The 12,630-nt window shown below is 38.8% G+C and overlaps 1 protein-coding gene across 1 annotated transcript in view; it reads left to right on the top strand.

Annotated features, from left to right (window-relative positions):
• The first annotated feature begins 1,599 nt into the window (after positions 1-1,599).
• MUC19 (mucin 19, oligomeric) overlaps positions 1,600-12,630 on the top strand; it is a 158,577-nt gene continuing 147,546 nt past the window's right edge. The window contains exons 1-7 of the mRNA XM_064369823.1: positions 1,600-1,696; positions 2,096-2,245; positions 4,303-4,452; positions 8,458-8,607; positions 11,517-11,702; positions 11,842-12,006; positions 12,093-12,275. Of these exons, the coding sequence (XP_064225893.1) occupies positions 1,600-1,696; positions 2,096-2,245; positions 4,303-4,452; positions 8,458-8,607; positions 11,517-11,702; positions 11,842-12,006; positions 12,093-12,275 (1,081 nt within the window). The remainder of the gene's footprint in view (positions 1,697-2,095; positions 2,246-4,302; positions 4,453-8,457; positions 8,608-11,516; positions 11,703-11,841; positions 12,007-12,092; positions 12,276-12,630) is intronic.

Genomic DNA, 12,630 nt, shown 5'->3' with positions numbered 1-12,630 from the left:
TAGTCAGGCACATAACCTAGTAACACCAGAGGATAAAAGCAAATATCCCACAGGTACACAGGCAGTCCCTTCCACGGACCCTCGCTGGAATCCAGATTTAAAACAGGGAGACTAGAGCTGTAAGCATTTCCTAACTTGTATACTTAAGGGATTAAAGCAAACTAGGAAAAAGCCAATAAACTCTGCAACGTTATCCACCATAACTCAAGGAAAGGAAAAAAACCCAACAGCTTTCCTTGAGCGATTGCAAAAAGCTTTAAAAAAGTACACACCCTGTCACCAAACTCTATTAAGAGTCAGTTAATACTAAAAAACAAATTTGTTACTCAGTCAGCAGCAAATATCAAGAGAAAGCTTCAGAAGCTAGCTTTAAGATCAGAACAGAGTCTAGAATCACTGCTAAACCAGGCCACCTCAGTGTTTTATAATAAAAACCAAAAGGAACAGGCTAAAAAAAACAGGAAAAATCAGAGAAAGGCTACTGCCTTAGTTATAGCCTTCAGACAAGCAAACCCCAGGGGCTCAAATAAGGGAAAGGCTCAGTTTAGCCGCCAGTCTAGCAAAACTTGTTACCAGTGCAGTCTAAAGGGACATGTTATAAAAAACTGTCCCCAGAGGAATAAACCACCACCTCATCCATGCCCGCTGTGCCAAAGCAATCCCTAAAAAGCACACAGTCCCTGGGAACCAAGGTCCCCTGGGCCTAAGGTGTCTAACCAAATAACCCAATGGCAAAACTGAGGATGCCTAAAACAAGTGCCAGCATAAGCCATCACCCTCACAAAGCCCCAGGTAAAGCTAGCCATAAAGGTCCCAAAAGCCAATCTTCTCCTAGGCGCTAGCACAGCCTTCTCAGTATTTCTCTCCTGCCCTAAAAACTTAGTGCTAGTATTAAAAAAGTTACTACCTCTATTCAGTTACTATAGGCTATCTCAAAAGTTAATTAGTAACAAAGACAGGTAGCTAATTCTCTCTGCAAAGGGCACCTCTCTCTGCAAACCAGCTTAACTCTTTAGCTGCCGTAGCTTTAAAAATAGAAGAGCCCTAAATCTGCTAACAGCAGAAAGAAGAAAAACCTGTTTCTTTCTAGGAAAAATGCTGCTATTTTGTAAACCGGTTTAGTGTTATTTTAAATATAACACTCAGAGATCAATCAAAAACAGGGCTAGAAACCTTCAAAAACCTAGCTCTGCTCTCTCCTAGGCTCATTTATAACTCTAAGCCTCTCATCTTTAACCACCCGGTCATATTCATTTCTTATAAAACCGTAAGGTCACAGTTAATCCTGCTGCTAGAACCCTGAATGTCCTTAGCTCGTAAGCTTTATCGTAAACCTGTAAATCATCCTGCACCCCTAAAAGGCGCCCCTCGGGAAGAAACCTCAACTGCAGGGCCCCTTCTACACCCCATTTCAGCAGGAAGTAGTTAAAGAAGATCAACGCCCCAATTCCAACAGAAGTTAAACTTTCCTGTTCAGAAAGGGGATTGAGGGAAGGTGTTCTCTTTCTGGGTCCATGAACGGGCGTAGCTTTAAGGGCAAAAATCTCCCAGCCCCATGCCCCCCTCCCATCTCTCTCCATCCTGGAGATTTAATGGTTTATGTTTGAATTTTGCGGGCACGGGAAGAAGCTAACTGTCAATCACTCCAGCGGAAGTTCTAAGGAACTCCTTTCATTGGACCAGGGTCTTAGAGAAGGTGGGCGTTTCTCCCAGGATAAAAGCTCGTGCTCCGTCACCTGCGCCGGATTTCCCAGCTTTCTCGAATCCCCTTCCACACAGTGGGAGCTCCCTCTGGGATCTCGCCTTTGGAATCCCCTTCCACACTCTTCTTGGAAGCCTTTCTCCTCTTCTCCTTTCCTTCTATTTTCTCTACCTAAGTAAAATCACCTTTCTGTAACACTTTTTGGGACCGATATTCACTTTACAAGCATACGGTCCACCTGCAGTGGCCCCACCGCTTATTCCTTAAGAGGTTGGAGGCCAAAAACCCACAACAATCACCGGCATGCGAGAAAAACCTGGTTACAAGATGGCCTTTACAGTTTCTGCTGGCAGTGCTGTTTTCAAATACAATCTTTTGTTATTTGCTGTGTAGGTGGCTTCTCTTATGGGAGTTCATCCTCTGGTGCCTCAGACAGAAAAAAGCCACTCTTTAGCTTAGAATTTGGTTCTTCAGGAGAAGCTGAAGACGAGTCCAGACAACGTCGAGATACTGCGAGTTCAAAGTCAGAAGACACCCTGGCAGGTACTGTTACTGTTACAGAAAATACACTTACCTAGCAAGTGTTTTTTTTTTTTTTTTTTTAAATAATATGATACCGTTTGTTTTATTGAAGACATAGCCTTATAGAAATGTGAAGATGCTATAGACACTAATGCTATATATATGTGTGTGTATATGTATATATACACACACATATATATATAGTGCCAATGAGAGTGCTAAATTTTTTCTTTAGAGAATTGTGACAAAGCGGTTTACATTAATTATTGCCCTGGTAATATTTATTTTTATGTGATCTTTATATGTAGTATATTTATTGTTATAATATATTTCAGTATATAAATCAATAATTTAAAGTGCTTCCTGAACCCAAATATAGTGTAGGATCTCTCCATTCACATTTCTGTCATCTACCACCATTCATTTTCTACATTAGGATTCTCTCTTTACATTACAATAAACAATAATATAAAGCTAAACAGTATTATAAAGCAGTTTCCAAAAAGTTCGTGGCCTACAGTTTTTTGGGGATGAAAAAATTTAAATGTCTTTAGGTGTGGTATTTCATCTCTTGTTGTATATGCCTGTTCTCATGCTGCTGTGAAGAAATACCCGAGACTGGGTAATTTATAAAAGAAAAGAGGCTTAATTGACTCACAGTTTCGCATGGCTGAGGAGGCCTCAGGAAAGTTTCAAGTGTGGCAGAAGAGGAGACAAACACATCCTTCCTCACATGACAGCAGGAGAGAGAAGAATGAGAGCCCTGGAGTAAGGGGAGAAGCCCCTTATAAAACCATCAGATCTTGAGAACTTATTCATTATCATAAGAATAGCGTGGGGGAAACCCCACCCATAATTCAATTACCTCCCACCAGGTCCCTCCCACCACACATGGGGACTATGGGAACTGCATTTCACCATGAGATTTGGGTGGAGACACAGCCAAACCATATCACTTGTTTAACAGATTTCTTCTGTCCCGCCAATTCAAACTTTTTCTGTATTTTCTTGGTTTCTGAAATCTGTAAGGTTTGAACCTCTACAAAAAAGTGAAAGAAGGAAGTCCAGTAAAATAAATCATTTCAATATCTTATATGCAAATTTAATATTTGAGTTCATGTAATGAAAAAGCAGTAACAGCTTTGGGTGTAGGGGTGTGGTTATAATATCCTTAGGCAGGATATAAAATTTGTATCTTTCAATGAGGTTGATATTACTTTATCCACATTCACTATGTAGTCCTCATTTAATAGTAAAATATATTTTGTTTAAGGAAACTTTGTTTTAGAAGTGTTAATTTAAGTTTAACCAAAGGCAGGCCAAGGGCATAGTCAGGGTCAAGAATATAAATGTAGGTATATACATAACTAAAAGTTACAAATAAGAAAATAGTACATAAAATACGTTTTTGTTTGTGCCTTGACAACAGTACATTTGTGACAACCTGGAAGGCATGCTCCAATGTCGACTTTTCATGTTTCTTGGAATTCAATGCGAGAATAAGTTTGGCCATGCCCTAGGCAAGGTCCCTACAGCCCCGCTCCTTCTATCTCCAGCTTAGCCCCATACTGGGAGGGATGCCCAAGCTTCACTATCTCAGTCCATCTTCTTCCACACACTGGCCATCCCCTGTCCATCCTTCAGACCCAGGGTTTCAATCATTGTAATGTGGTCTCACCTGGAGAAAAAGGTCTTGGAAAGATGCCCATGTAGACCCAGATCATGGGTTTGGCTGTAGCCTTGGGGACTTAGAATATGGTCCAGCAGTGGGGTAAGGGATGACACAGGCTCTAGGTAAGTATTGCTTTTTCACCCTCAGCCTGTAGTCTCTGCTCTCTGAGGAGTGTCATGATCCAAGGAAGGCCAGAGTGAGACTTGCATAGATCAGATTAGGAACTTCCAAAATTTATGGATTAGATGATTAAGTCCACCGGTGGCATATGTTGTTTCAAGTGCTGCTAGGATAATGGGATTTATACAAAATAAAATGGGGCTTTTCATGGTGTCATAATCAGATGACTTTATATTCTGTGCTAATAATGCTGTTTTCAAATAAAATCTTGTGTCATTTGCTGTAGGTGGCTTTTCTCATGGTAGTTCATCCTCTGGTGACTCAGACAGGAAAAAGCCACACTTTAGCTTAGAAATTGGTGCTCAAGGTAAGGCTGAAAACAAGTCCAGAGACAGTCAGGATGCTGGAAGTTCACAGTCAGAAGACACCCCAGCAGGTACTGTTTCAGAAAAGCACATGTACTTAGCAAGCAAGTGCTGTTTGTTTTCATTTTGGATAATCTGAAAATCTATGTTTTCTTAAAGACAAAGCCTGCATAGAAATAGTGGGGACCCTAAAGACACTAATTTCAGGACCGAAGAGAGTGATAAATTCTGTCTTTAGAGAATTGTGGCAAAGAAGTTTACATTAAATTAATTATTGTTCTGATAATCTTTATTTTTAATGCTATCTTTGTAATTAGAATCTTTATTATTATGACATATTTCAGTGTATAAATTAATAATTTAAAATGCTTCTTGGACACAAATGTAGTGTAGGATTTCTCCATTCATGTTTCTGTAATCTAGCTACCATTCATTTTCTACACTAGGTTTCTCTCTCTCTTTTTTTTTTTTCTTTTTTTTTTTGAGATGGAGTATCACTGTGTTGCCTAGGCTGGAGTGCAGTGGCTCAATCTCAGTTCACTGGAACCTCCGCCTCTGGGGTTCAGGGGATTCTCCTCCCTCAGCCTCCTGTGTAGCTGGGTTTACAGGTATGTGCCACCACACCCATCTGATTTTTGTATTTTTAGTAGAGATGGGGTTTCACCATGTTGGTCAGGCTGGTCTCGAACTCCTAACCTCGTGATCTGCCCACCAAGGTCTCCCAAAGTGCCGGGATTACAGGCATGAGCCACCACTCCCAGCCAGATTCTCTCTTTAAATTACACACTCAGTTTACTTAATGGTAGAATAAAGCTGAGCTTCTAAACAGTGCATAGACTGCAGTTTCTTTTTTTAAGGAAAAATTTAAATGTCTTTAGGTGAGGCATTTAATCTCTTGTTTGACATATCTTTCCCTGCTGGCCTATTTAAACTTTCACTGTACTTGCTGGGTCTCTCTGCAACCTTTAGGGTTTTTACTTCTACACGAGAAAGAAAGAGGTTCAGTGAAATAAATAACGTTAATATTTTATATGAAAATTTAGTATTTGAGTCCATGTAATAAAAAGGCAGAAACAGCTTTGGGTGTAGGGGCGCGGTTGTAATATCTTTAGGTAGGACATAAAATTTTATCTCTTTTCATGAGTTTGGTAATATTTTATCCTCATACATTACACAGGGCCCATTTAAGAGTGAAATAAACTTTGTTTAAAGAAACCTTGTCTTAGAAATGTTAATCTGGTTAGCTAAGGAGAGGCCAAGGACACAGTCAGGGTTAAGAGTATAAATGCAGGTGTATGCATGATTAAAAGTTACCAATAAAGGAACACAATACTATGGAAAATGCGTTGCTCTTTCTACTTTGACAAAAGTACACTTGTGACAACCTTGAAGGCAGAATCCAACACAGAATTTTCAGGTTTATCGGAATTCAATGCAAGACCAGTGTTGACAGTGCCCTAGCTAAGATCCCCACAGTCATGCTTCTTCCATCTCTGCTTATTCCCATACTGGGAGGGGCACCGCAGCTTTTCTATCTCAGTCCATCCCCTTCTGCACACTGTCCATGCCTTATCAATTCCCTCAGGCCTAGGGGATCGTATTTGCAATGTGATCTCAGCTAGGGAAGAAGGTCTTAGGAAACATGCCCATGCATGGCCATGTACTAGACTAGGGACTGCAGCCCTGAGCCCTAGAATATGATCCAGAAAGGAAGACGGGGATAGCACAGGCTCTGGGCAGGGAGGCATAATCCCTTCACTCTTGGCCTGTATTCTGTGCTCTCTGAGGAGCGCTGTGACCCCGGGAAGGCCAGAGGAAGATGTGGGTAGATTAGAACAAGAACCCCTGTTGCCTGAGTGCAAGAGAGCTACTATCCAAGGCTACTGATTGCAAATGGAGGAACTCAGATGGGTTTGAATTAAGAGTTTATACTTTTTCTGTGACTGAGTACAGCTTTGCTTCCTTCTGCTTTGCCATCAAACTAAGATATTTATATATTAAGGTGCAGCTCTGAAACTACATGACATTGAAAAAGACAATGAGAAAGATGGTAAAAGAGAAAAAGAGGAAGAGTATATAGTGACAAAGGGTAGATAGAGGGGAAGAGGAGGAAAAGGGGGGAAATACTGTATATAGGAAGAGTAGTACAGGTAATAGTGGTTGGAGGGTTAGGTAATAAAGCAATAATATATATTGGCTATACACAATTTAAACATTGTTTTAGTCCCAAAACAAACACCTACATGCAAATTTTATAATTTCAAAATCTCTTAAAAGTTGAATGCTTTTCTCTAATACTACATAACAGATTATTATTTTGACTCTTCCCATAATCAGAGACATTTTATTTTTAATATTTGCTTTAGAAGAGTAGAGATATACTTGCTAGAAACATGGAAAATTGCTAAGAATTCCGAGAGTGGTTGTTGGGAAATGTATTTAAAAACAATCTCCTGCCACTTCTGAAAACCTGTCCTGACAGGCATCTTGCTACAAAGATTGCAGGCACACAGAAATCTTTCTCTTTTATAAAACAAGCAGATAAACCCCATTACATAGAAGATGTGAAGATGAGCAATAACTAGTTATCGAGTGGACTCGACAGCACCATTAGCCAGAGTTCATCCTACGTTTATATGGTAGTTGGGGTAGCCACCTGTGTCTGCTGATTGCTTGTAAAAGAAAAAATAAGTTTATTGTATATTATGACTGGAGGTAGGTTTGTAATTTGTAGCTGAGTACCAGCTGAAGTTAGGCCCCTACTTCCTAACAGTTTAGGAGATAGAGAACCATCATCCTTCATGACTACATTTCAAAGTGTTGGCCCCCAGCCCCTTGAAGAAACATTCTTGGGTGCTTATTTAGTCTTTAAAAATATCTATATACATTTCAGAGAACTAGAGAAAGTACTCGTAAGTTTTCTGCAGGAAATGATCAAAGAAAAAGTATTTGTGGAGGGAGAAGTCTCTTTCCTTATTTTAATAAGGAGAATTAAATCACTTACTTTATTTGTATTTGTGCTTACATAGTCTTCAAATATTACTTACAAATAATTCACTTCATTTTTTTATTTGATGAACAAAATGTATGTCTTCGACAACTCTACAGGAATATCACAGTTATTAAGATGTTATTAAATATGAAGTATTTAAATTTTATGTAGAGATTTCAAAAAATATGCAAATGGCATAAGAGAAAGCATATACACTTTGTGTAGCAAAATATTTATTACCTTAAGAAGTGGTCTTTGTTGGTGACTGCATTTATTAAATAAATACTGAGTGTCCTCTATTGTTGAGGAAGGTCTGGATACCTGAAATCCCTCGCTCAACAGAACAGGCAAAGAAACCTTGAGTTTATGGAGCTTAAAATGTAGAAGGATACAGTCAATACTCGATAAACATTATAGACAGCGATAAAAGGTGTATCACAAGGTGATATATTTTACCTTGTATATTACAAGGTGATAAAGTAGAGTAATAGAATGGTAATTGGAAGTGTAACAGTGGAGTGGGATTGCAATTTTAAGTTGTCAGAGCGTGCCTCATTGAGATGAAACTTAAGGAGGTGAATGCTACGATTAATTCATGACTAAATGCTTACATGCTTTTTTCCTTGCAGAAATACATAAAAGAGAATCAGACATGTTATCTTAATTTTATCAGCTATAAGGAACAGTAGCCAAGGACCATGTGGATTTAACATGGCAGAAAAGTTTGATTGGGGGAAGTGTGATGCTGGAATTTGGGGCTTAGGAATGGGGAAGAAATGCTCTGTCCAGGAGAAGAGTTTCTAGTACACGTCAATTATTGAATCTTCATAGCTCGATTCTCTTCTTTTTCTTGAAGTTTCAGAACCATGACCAAAAACTGCAGATAAGGTGATTAAGTCAACCTGTCAGGATAATGAGACTTACACGAAACAAAATGTGGCTATTTGTAGTATCATAATTAGACTAACATAACTATATTATTGTTTTATTACCTAACCCTCCAAGTACTCTTACCTTTTTAGTCTTTTTTTAGTCTGTGCTAGCAATGTTATTTTCAAATAAACGTTTTCTTTCTTCACTGTAGGTGGCTTTTTTTATGGTCGTTCATCCTCTGGTGACTCAGACAGAAAAAGGCCACTCTTTAGCTTTGAATTTGGTGCTTCCGGAGAGGCTGAAGACAAGTCCAGAGAACCTCGGGATGCTGAAAGTTTAAGGTCAGAAGACACTCCAGCAGGTACTGTTACAGAAAAAATACCGACCTAGCAAGCAAGTGCATTTCGTTTTCATTTAGGATAATCTGATAATCTTTGGTTTGTTTGCAGCACATGTCTTTAATAGTAATAGATACTCTAAAGGCCCTGACTCCAGGGCCAATGACAGTGCTAAATTCTGTCTTTAGAGAATTTTGGCAAAGATGTATACATTAGATTAATTTTTTTTCCTGATAATTGTTTTCCTGTGCACTCGTCATACTTGGTACTATTATTCTGATGATGAATTATTTTTCTGACGTCTTTACTGTGTAAGTTAACAATTAAAAATGCTTCCTGGGCCCAAATGTAGTATAGGTTCTCTTTGCTCTTTTTTCTATATCTAACCAATTGATTTTCTGTATCAGAATTCCCTATTAAAATTACATATCCAGTTTGCTGAGTGATATGATAAGACAGAGTTCCTAAACAGTTTGTGGCCTGCAATTTTGTTTCTGGGGGAAAAAATTTGAATTTCTTTAGGTGAGGTGTGGCCTTGCTAGTTCAATACATGCATTTTTTTTTTTTTTTTTTTTTTTTGAGATGGAGTCTCGCTCTGTCACCAGGCTGAAGTGCAGTCGTGGGATCTCTGCTCACTGCAACCTCCATATCCTGGGTTCAAGTGATTTTTCTGCCACAGCCTCCCGAGTAGCTGGGACTACAGGTGTGCGCCACCATACCTGGCTAATTTTTGTATTTTTAGTAGAGACGGGGTTTCACCATGTTGGCCAGGATTTTCTCCACCTCTAGGTCTCGTGATCCACCTGCCTCAGCCTCCCAAAGTGCTAGGATTACAGGCGTGAGCCACCACGCCCGGCCTCAATACATTTTTTCCTACTGTTCTACTCAAACTTTTACTGTGCTTGCCTGGTCACTGAAATCTCTGTAGTCTGTAATGCTGCAAAATGGGAAGGAAGCAGTCCCAGTGAGGAAAATGAGTTCTATATTTTACATTAAAATTTAATAGTTTTGTCTAGGAGGTGAAAAGGCAGAAACAACTTTGGATAAAATATCTTTATGAAGGACACATTTTCTACTTCCCACTCACCTGTCTTGGGACTGACAAACTCAGTAGAGCTAAGGAGTGAAGGCAGATCCTTTTACTCTTGTTTACATTAGGTGTTAGTCATTTTCTCATGTTCTGTAGAGCACAATAGAAGTTTACCATCAATGGCCTCAAAGCTTTGCCTTTCTTATGGAATTCTTTCAAATCTCATGGTAAATTGGTTGCCATTCTTACTCCTGATTCTACTATGTAGAATTATATTTAGAAAGATATGGAATAAGGGAGATCAAGGAATATATCAGAAACTAAAATGTGACTCTGCTTTGAGCAGTCTGTAGGAGATTAATTTCTTGTATTGTATGAATGAATACAACTTTTCTGTGGTAATGGTTGTATTTTTGTATGGTAGATGAAACCAGTTCAGCAGGTGGTACTGTTTGGTGGTACTGCTTCAATTCAAAATGAAATTGGTAGGGGTCCCTGATCAAAATGGATTAGATGTACATGCAGTAAATGGATTAGCTGACTCTGATTCTGCTGCCAGGGAAACAAGGTATTCTGTGTTGCTTATTAGTTTATGCTTTTGTCAGAATAATCAATTAATTGATTTAATTTGCAAAGCAGGAATTGGTGGCTTTTTTTGACAAATACAGATTTAATGTTAAAGGAATTCATGAGAAAAATTTGTAAACTGTCTGGTTCATAAAGGATCTGTATTAACTTCAGCAGAAATCAGCAATTAAACACTTTAGTGAAGAGGCAAGTAGGTTTGAGGCTTTTATTGAAGGAGCTTAGAGCTGGGAAGAAGAGACCCAGTTACTATCCCCAGTCTTTCACACTAACCTTTGGGAAAACCATTTAACTTCTCTAATTCCCAAGTTTTGTCACCTGGAACAGGTAAATTTTGGGCTCTTGTGTTTGAATGACATCTACAATGTTAACTTTTAAAATCCCATTACTGGCCGGGCGCGGTGGCTCAAGCCTGTAATCCCAGCACTTTGGGAGGCCGAGGCGGGTGGATCACGAGGTCAAGAGATCGAGACCATCCTGGTCAACATGGTGAAACCCCGTCTCTACTAATACAAAAAATTAGCTGGGCACGGTGGCGCGTGCCTGTAATCCCAGCTACTCAGGAGGCTGAGGCAGGAGAATTGCCTGAACCCAGGAGGCGGAGGTTGCGGTGAGCCGAGATCGCGCCATTGCACGCCAGCCTGGGTATCAAGAGCGAAAACTCCGTCTCAAAAAAAAAAAAATAAATAAAATCCCATTACTAATATTTGACCTAGTTTTCTTGAAAAACAAGGCTGGAGAAAATAAATTTACAAAAGTGTGAAAAAATAGCATTTTATGTTCAGAAACTAGAGCCAATGAAGGAAGTGAGTGTCAAGAAAATATAGTAACTCTAGGTATTTTTGACTTAGAGCAATTTACCTTGAAAGACATGGACACTGGTCGAAAGAGGAAGAACAAGGAGTTCGCTGGTGATAAATTCACGGACCTTGGTACTCATGTCAGTGACTCAGGAATTCTGATTCAGAGACTATTAATGCAAATAGGAATAATTGTTATTCTTTGTTTATTACTCCCGATAACACTTTAATTTTTCATTAGGTGAGAACATTTTGCCTTTTGATTTTGGAGTTGGTGGTGTAAAGAAGAGTGAATTGGAATTTGGCTTTGGTAATTCTGGCTTGGTGAAGTTGGTGTCAGTGGTCTTCAACAAAGGCTTTGGTGAAAGTGAAATAGAGAACACTGGAAATCAAGTTCCAGTGATCTATATATTACAATACAGGTTTTTGCATCAAAATAAAGAATCATAAAATGTGTTAAAATATTCCCTTAGTGACAATGATTTTTTGTATTTCTTTCTTTTATTTTTTTCAGCAGATAGCACCAGCACAAGACTTGGTGCTGGCTTTAGTAGCAGTGGTGCCTCTCTGAATGTGGGATTCGGCTTGGGGACCTCTGATGAAAAGGGATTGGAAGTTGGTAGAGCTGATGGGAGTGAAACTAGAGGCAGTGGACCTGCTGGGGGTGAAACCATAGTCTTTGGATCTGATGCAGGTAGCTCAGGTATTCCAACTAAGACTCATTCCTAAACATTTTAGATTGTTTCAATTAATTAGTTAAAATACATTTATTTTGATATTTAACAGCAAAGAGGTTAATTAATTAATATTAACTTTAGTAATGTTTTGGTTTTTTCCATTAGTTGTAACTGGTTCTTCTGGTTTGAAACTTGGAGCAGGGAAAGGTGATGCTGCATTTAGTTTTGAAGTTTCCGATTCGAGTTCATTTGGTGACAGTGGCATTATTAGCAAAACAGTTGAAGGAGATCAAATGAGTAGTTCTGGAGGATCTATTTCCGTTGATCTAGGTATTAATATCTGACTTCTGTGCATAAAAACATTTGAATCATAAAATGTTTTTAATACATCGTGACATTTATTTTATATTCTGCAGGTGATACCAGTTTAAGAAGTGAGAATCAATTTGTTGGTGGTGGCTCTCGAAATTTGATATCCAATTTATGGGATTCTGGCCAAGAGGGATTTGGAATCAAGGAAATTGGAGGGAATGGAATGAGTGGCAGTGTACCTCCTGAGGCTGGATCCAAAGGTATTGGATCTGATGCCAGTAGTTCAGGTATTCTAGCCAGTTTCCGTTCCTGAGATATAAACTGAATTCCAAATATTAATTTATTTAAAAATATTTTGATTTTTCTGTTAGTGGGAATGCTTGAGTCTCTTGAATTTGGACTTGGAGGAAAAAAAGTTAGAGCTGGATTTGATTTTAGGTATTCTGGTTCAGGGAAATTTGGTGATAATGACCTTAGTGAAAATGGAATAAAAGTTACTCGAGCATCTAGTTCCAGTGGCTTAGGTATTGTTATTTAATGTCTTTGCATAAAAATTTGAATAATAAACTTATTGAAATGCATTCTATGATAATGATTTTCTATCATGTAATTGGTACCGGTGCGATAAAAAAGGGATAATTT

The sequence above is a fragment of the Aotus nancymaae genome, unplaced genomic scaffold, assembly GCF_030222135.1.
Source record: "Aotus nancymaae isolate 86718 unplaced genomic scaffold, 86718_ANA_hifiasm-v0.15.2.pri h1tg000092l, whole genome shotgun sequence".
Taxonomy (NCBI): Eukaryota; Metazoa; Chordata; class Mammalia; order Primates; family Aotidae; genus Aotus; species Aotus nancymaae.
Note: the sequence above shows the minus strand (reverse complement) of the source record. Positions and strands in the feature narration are given on the sequence as shown.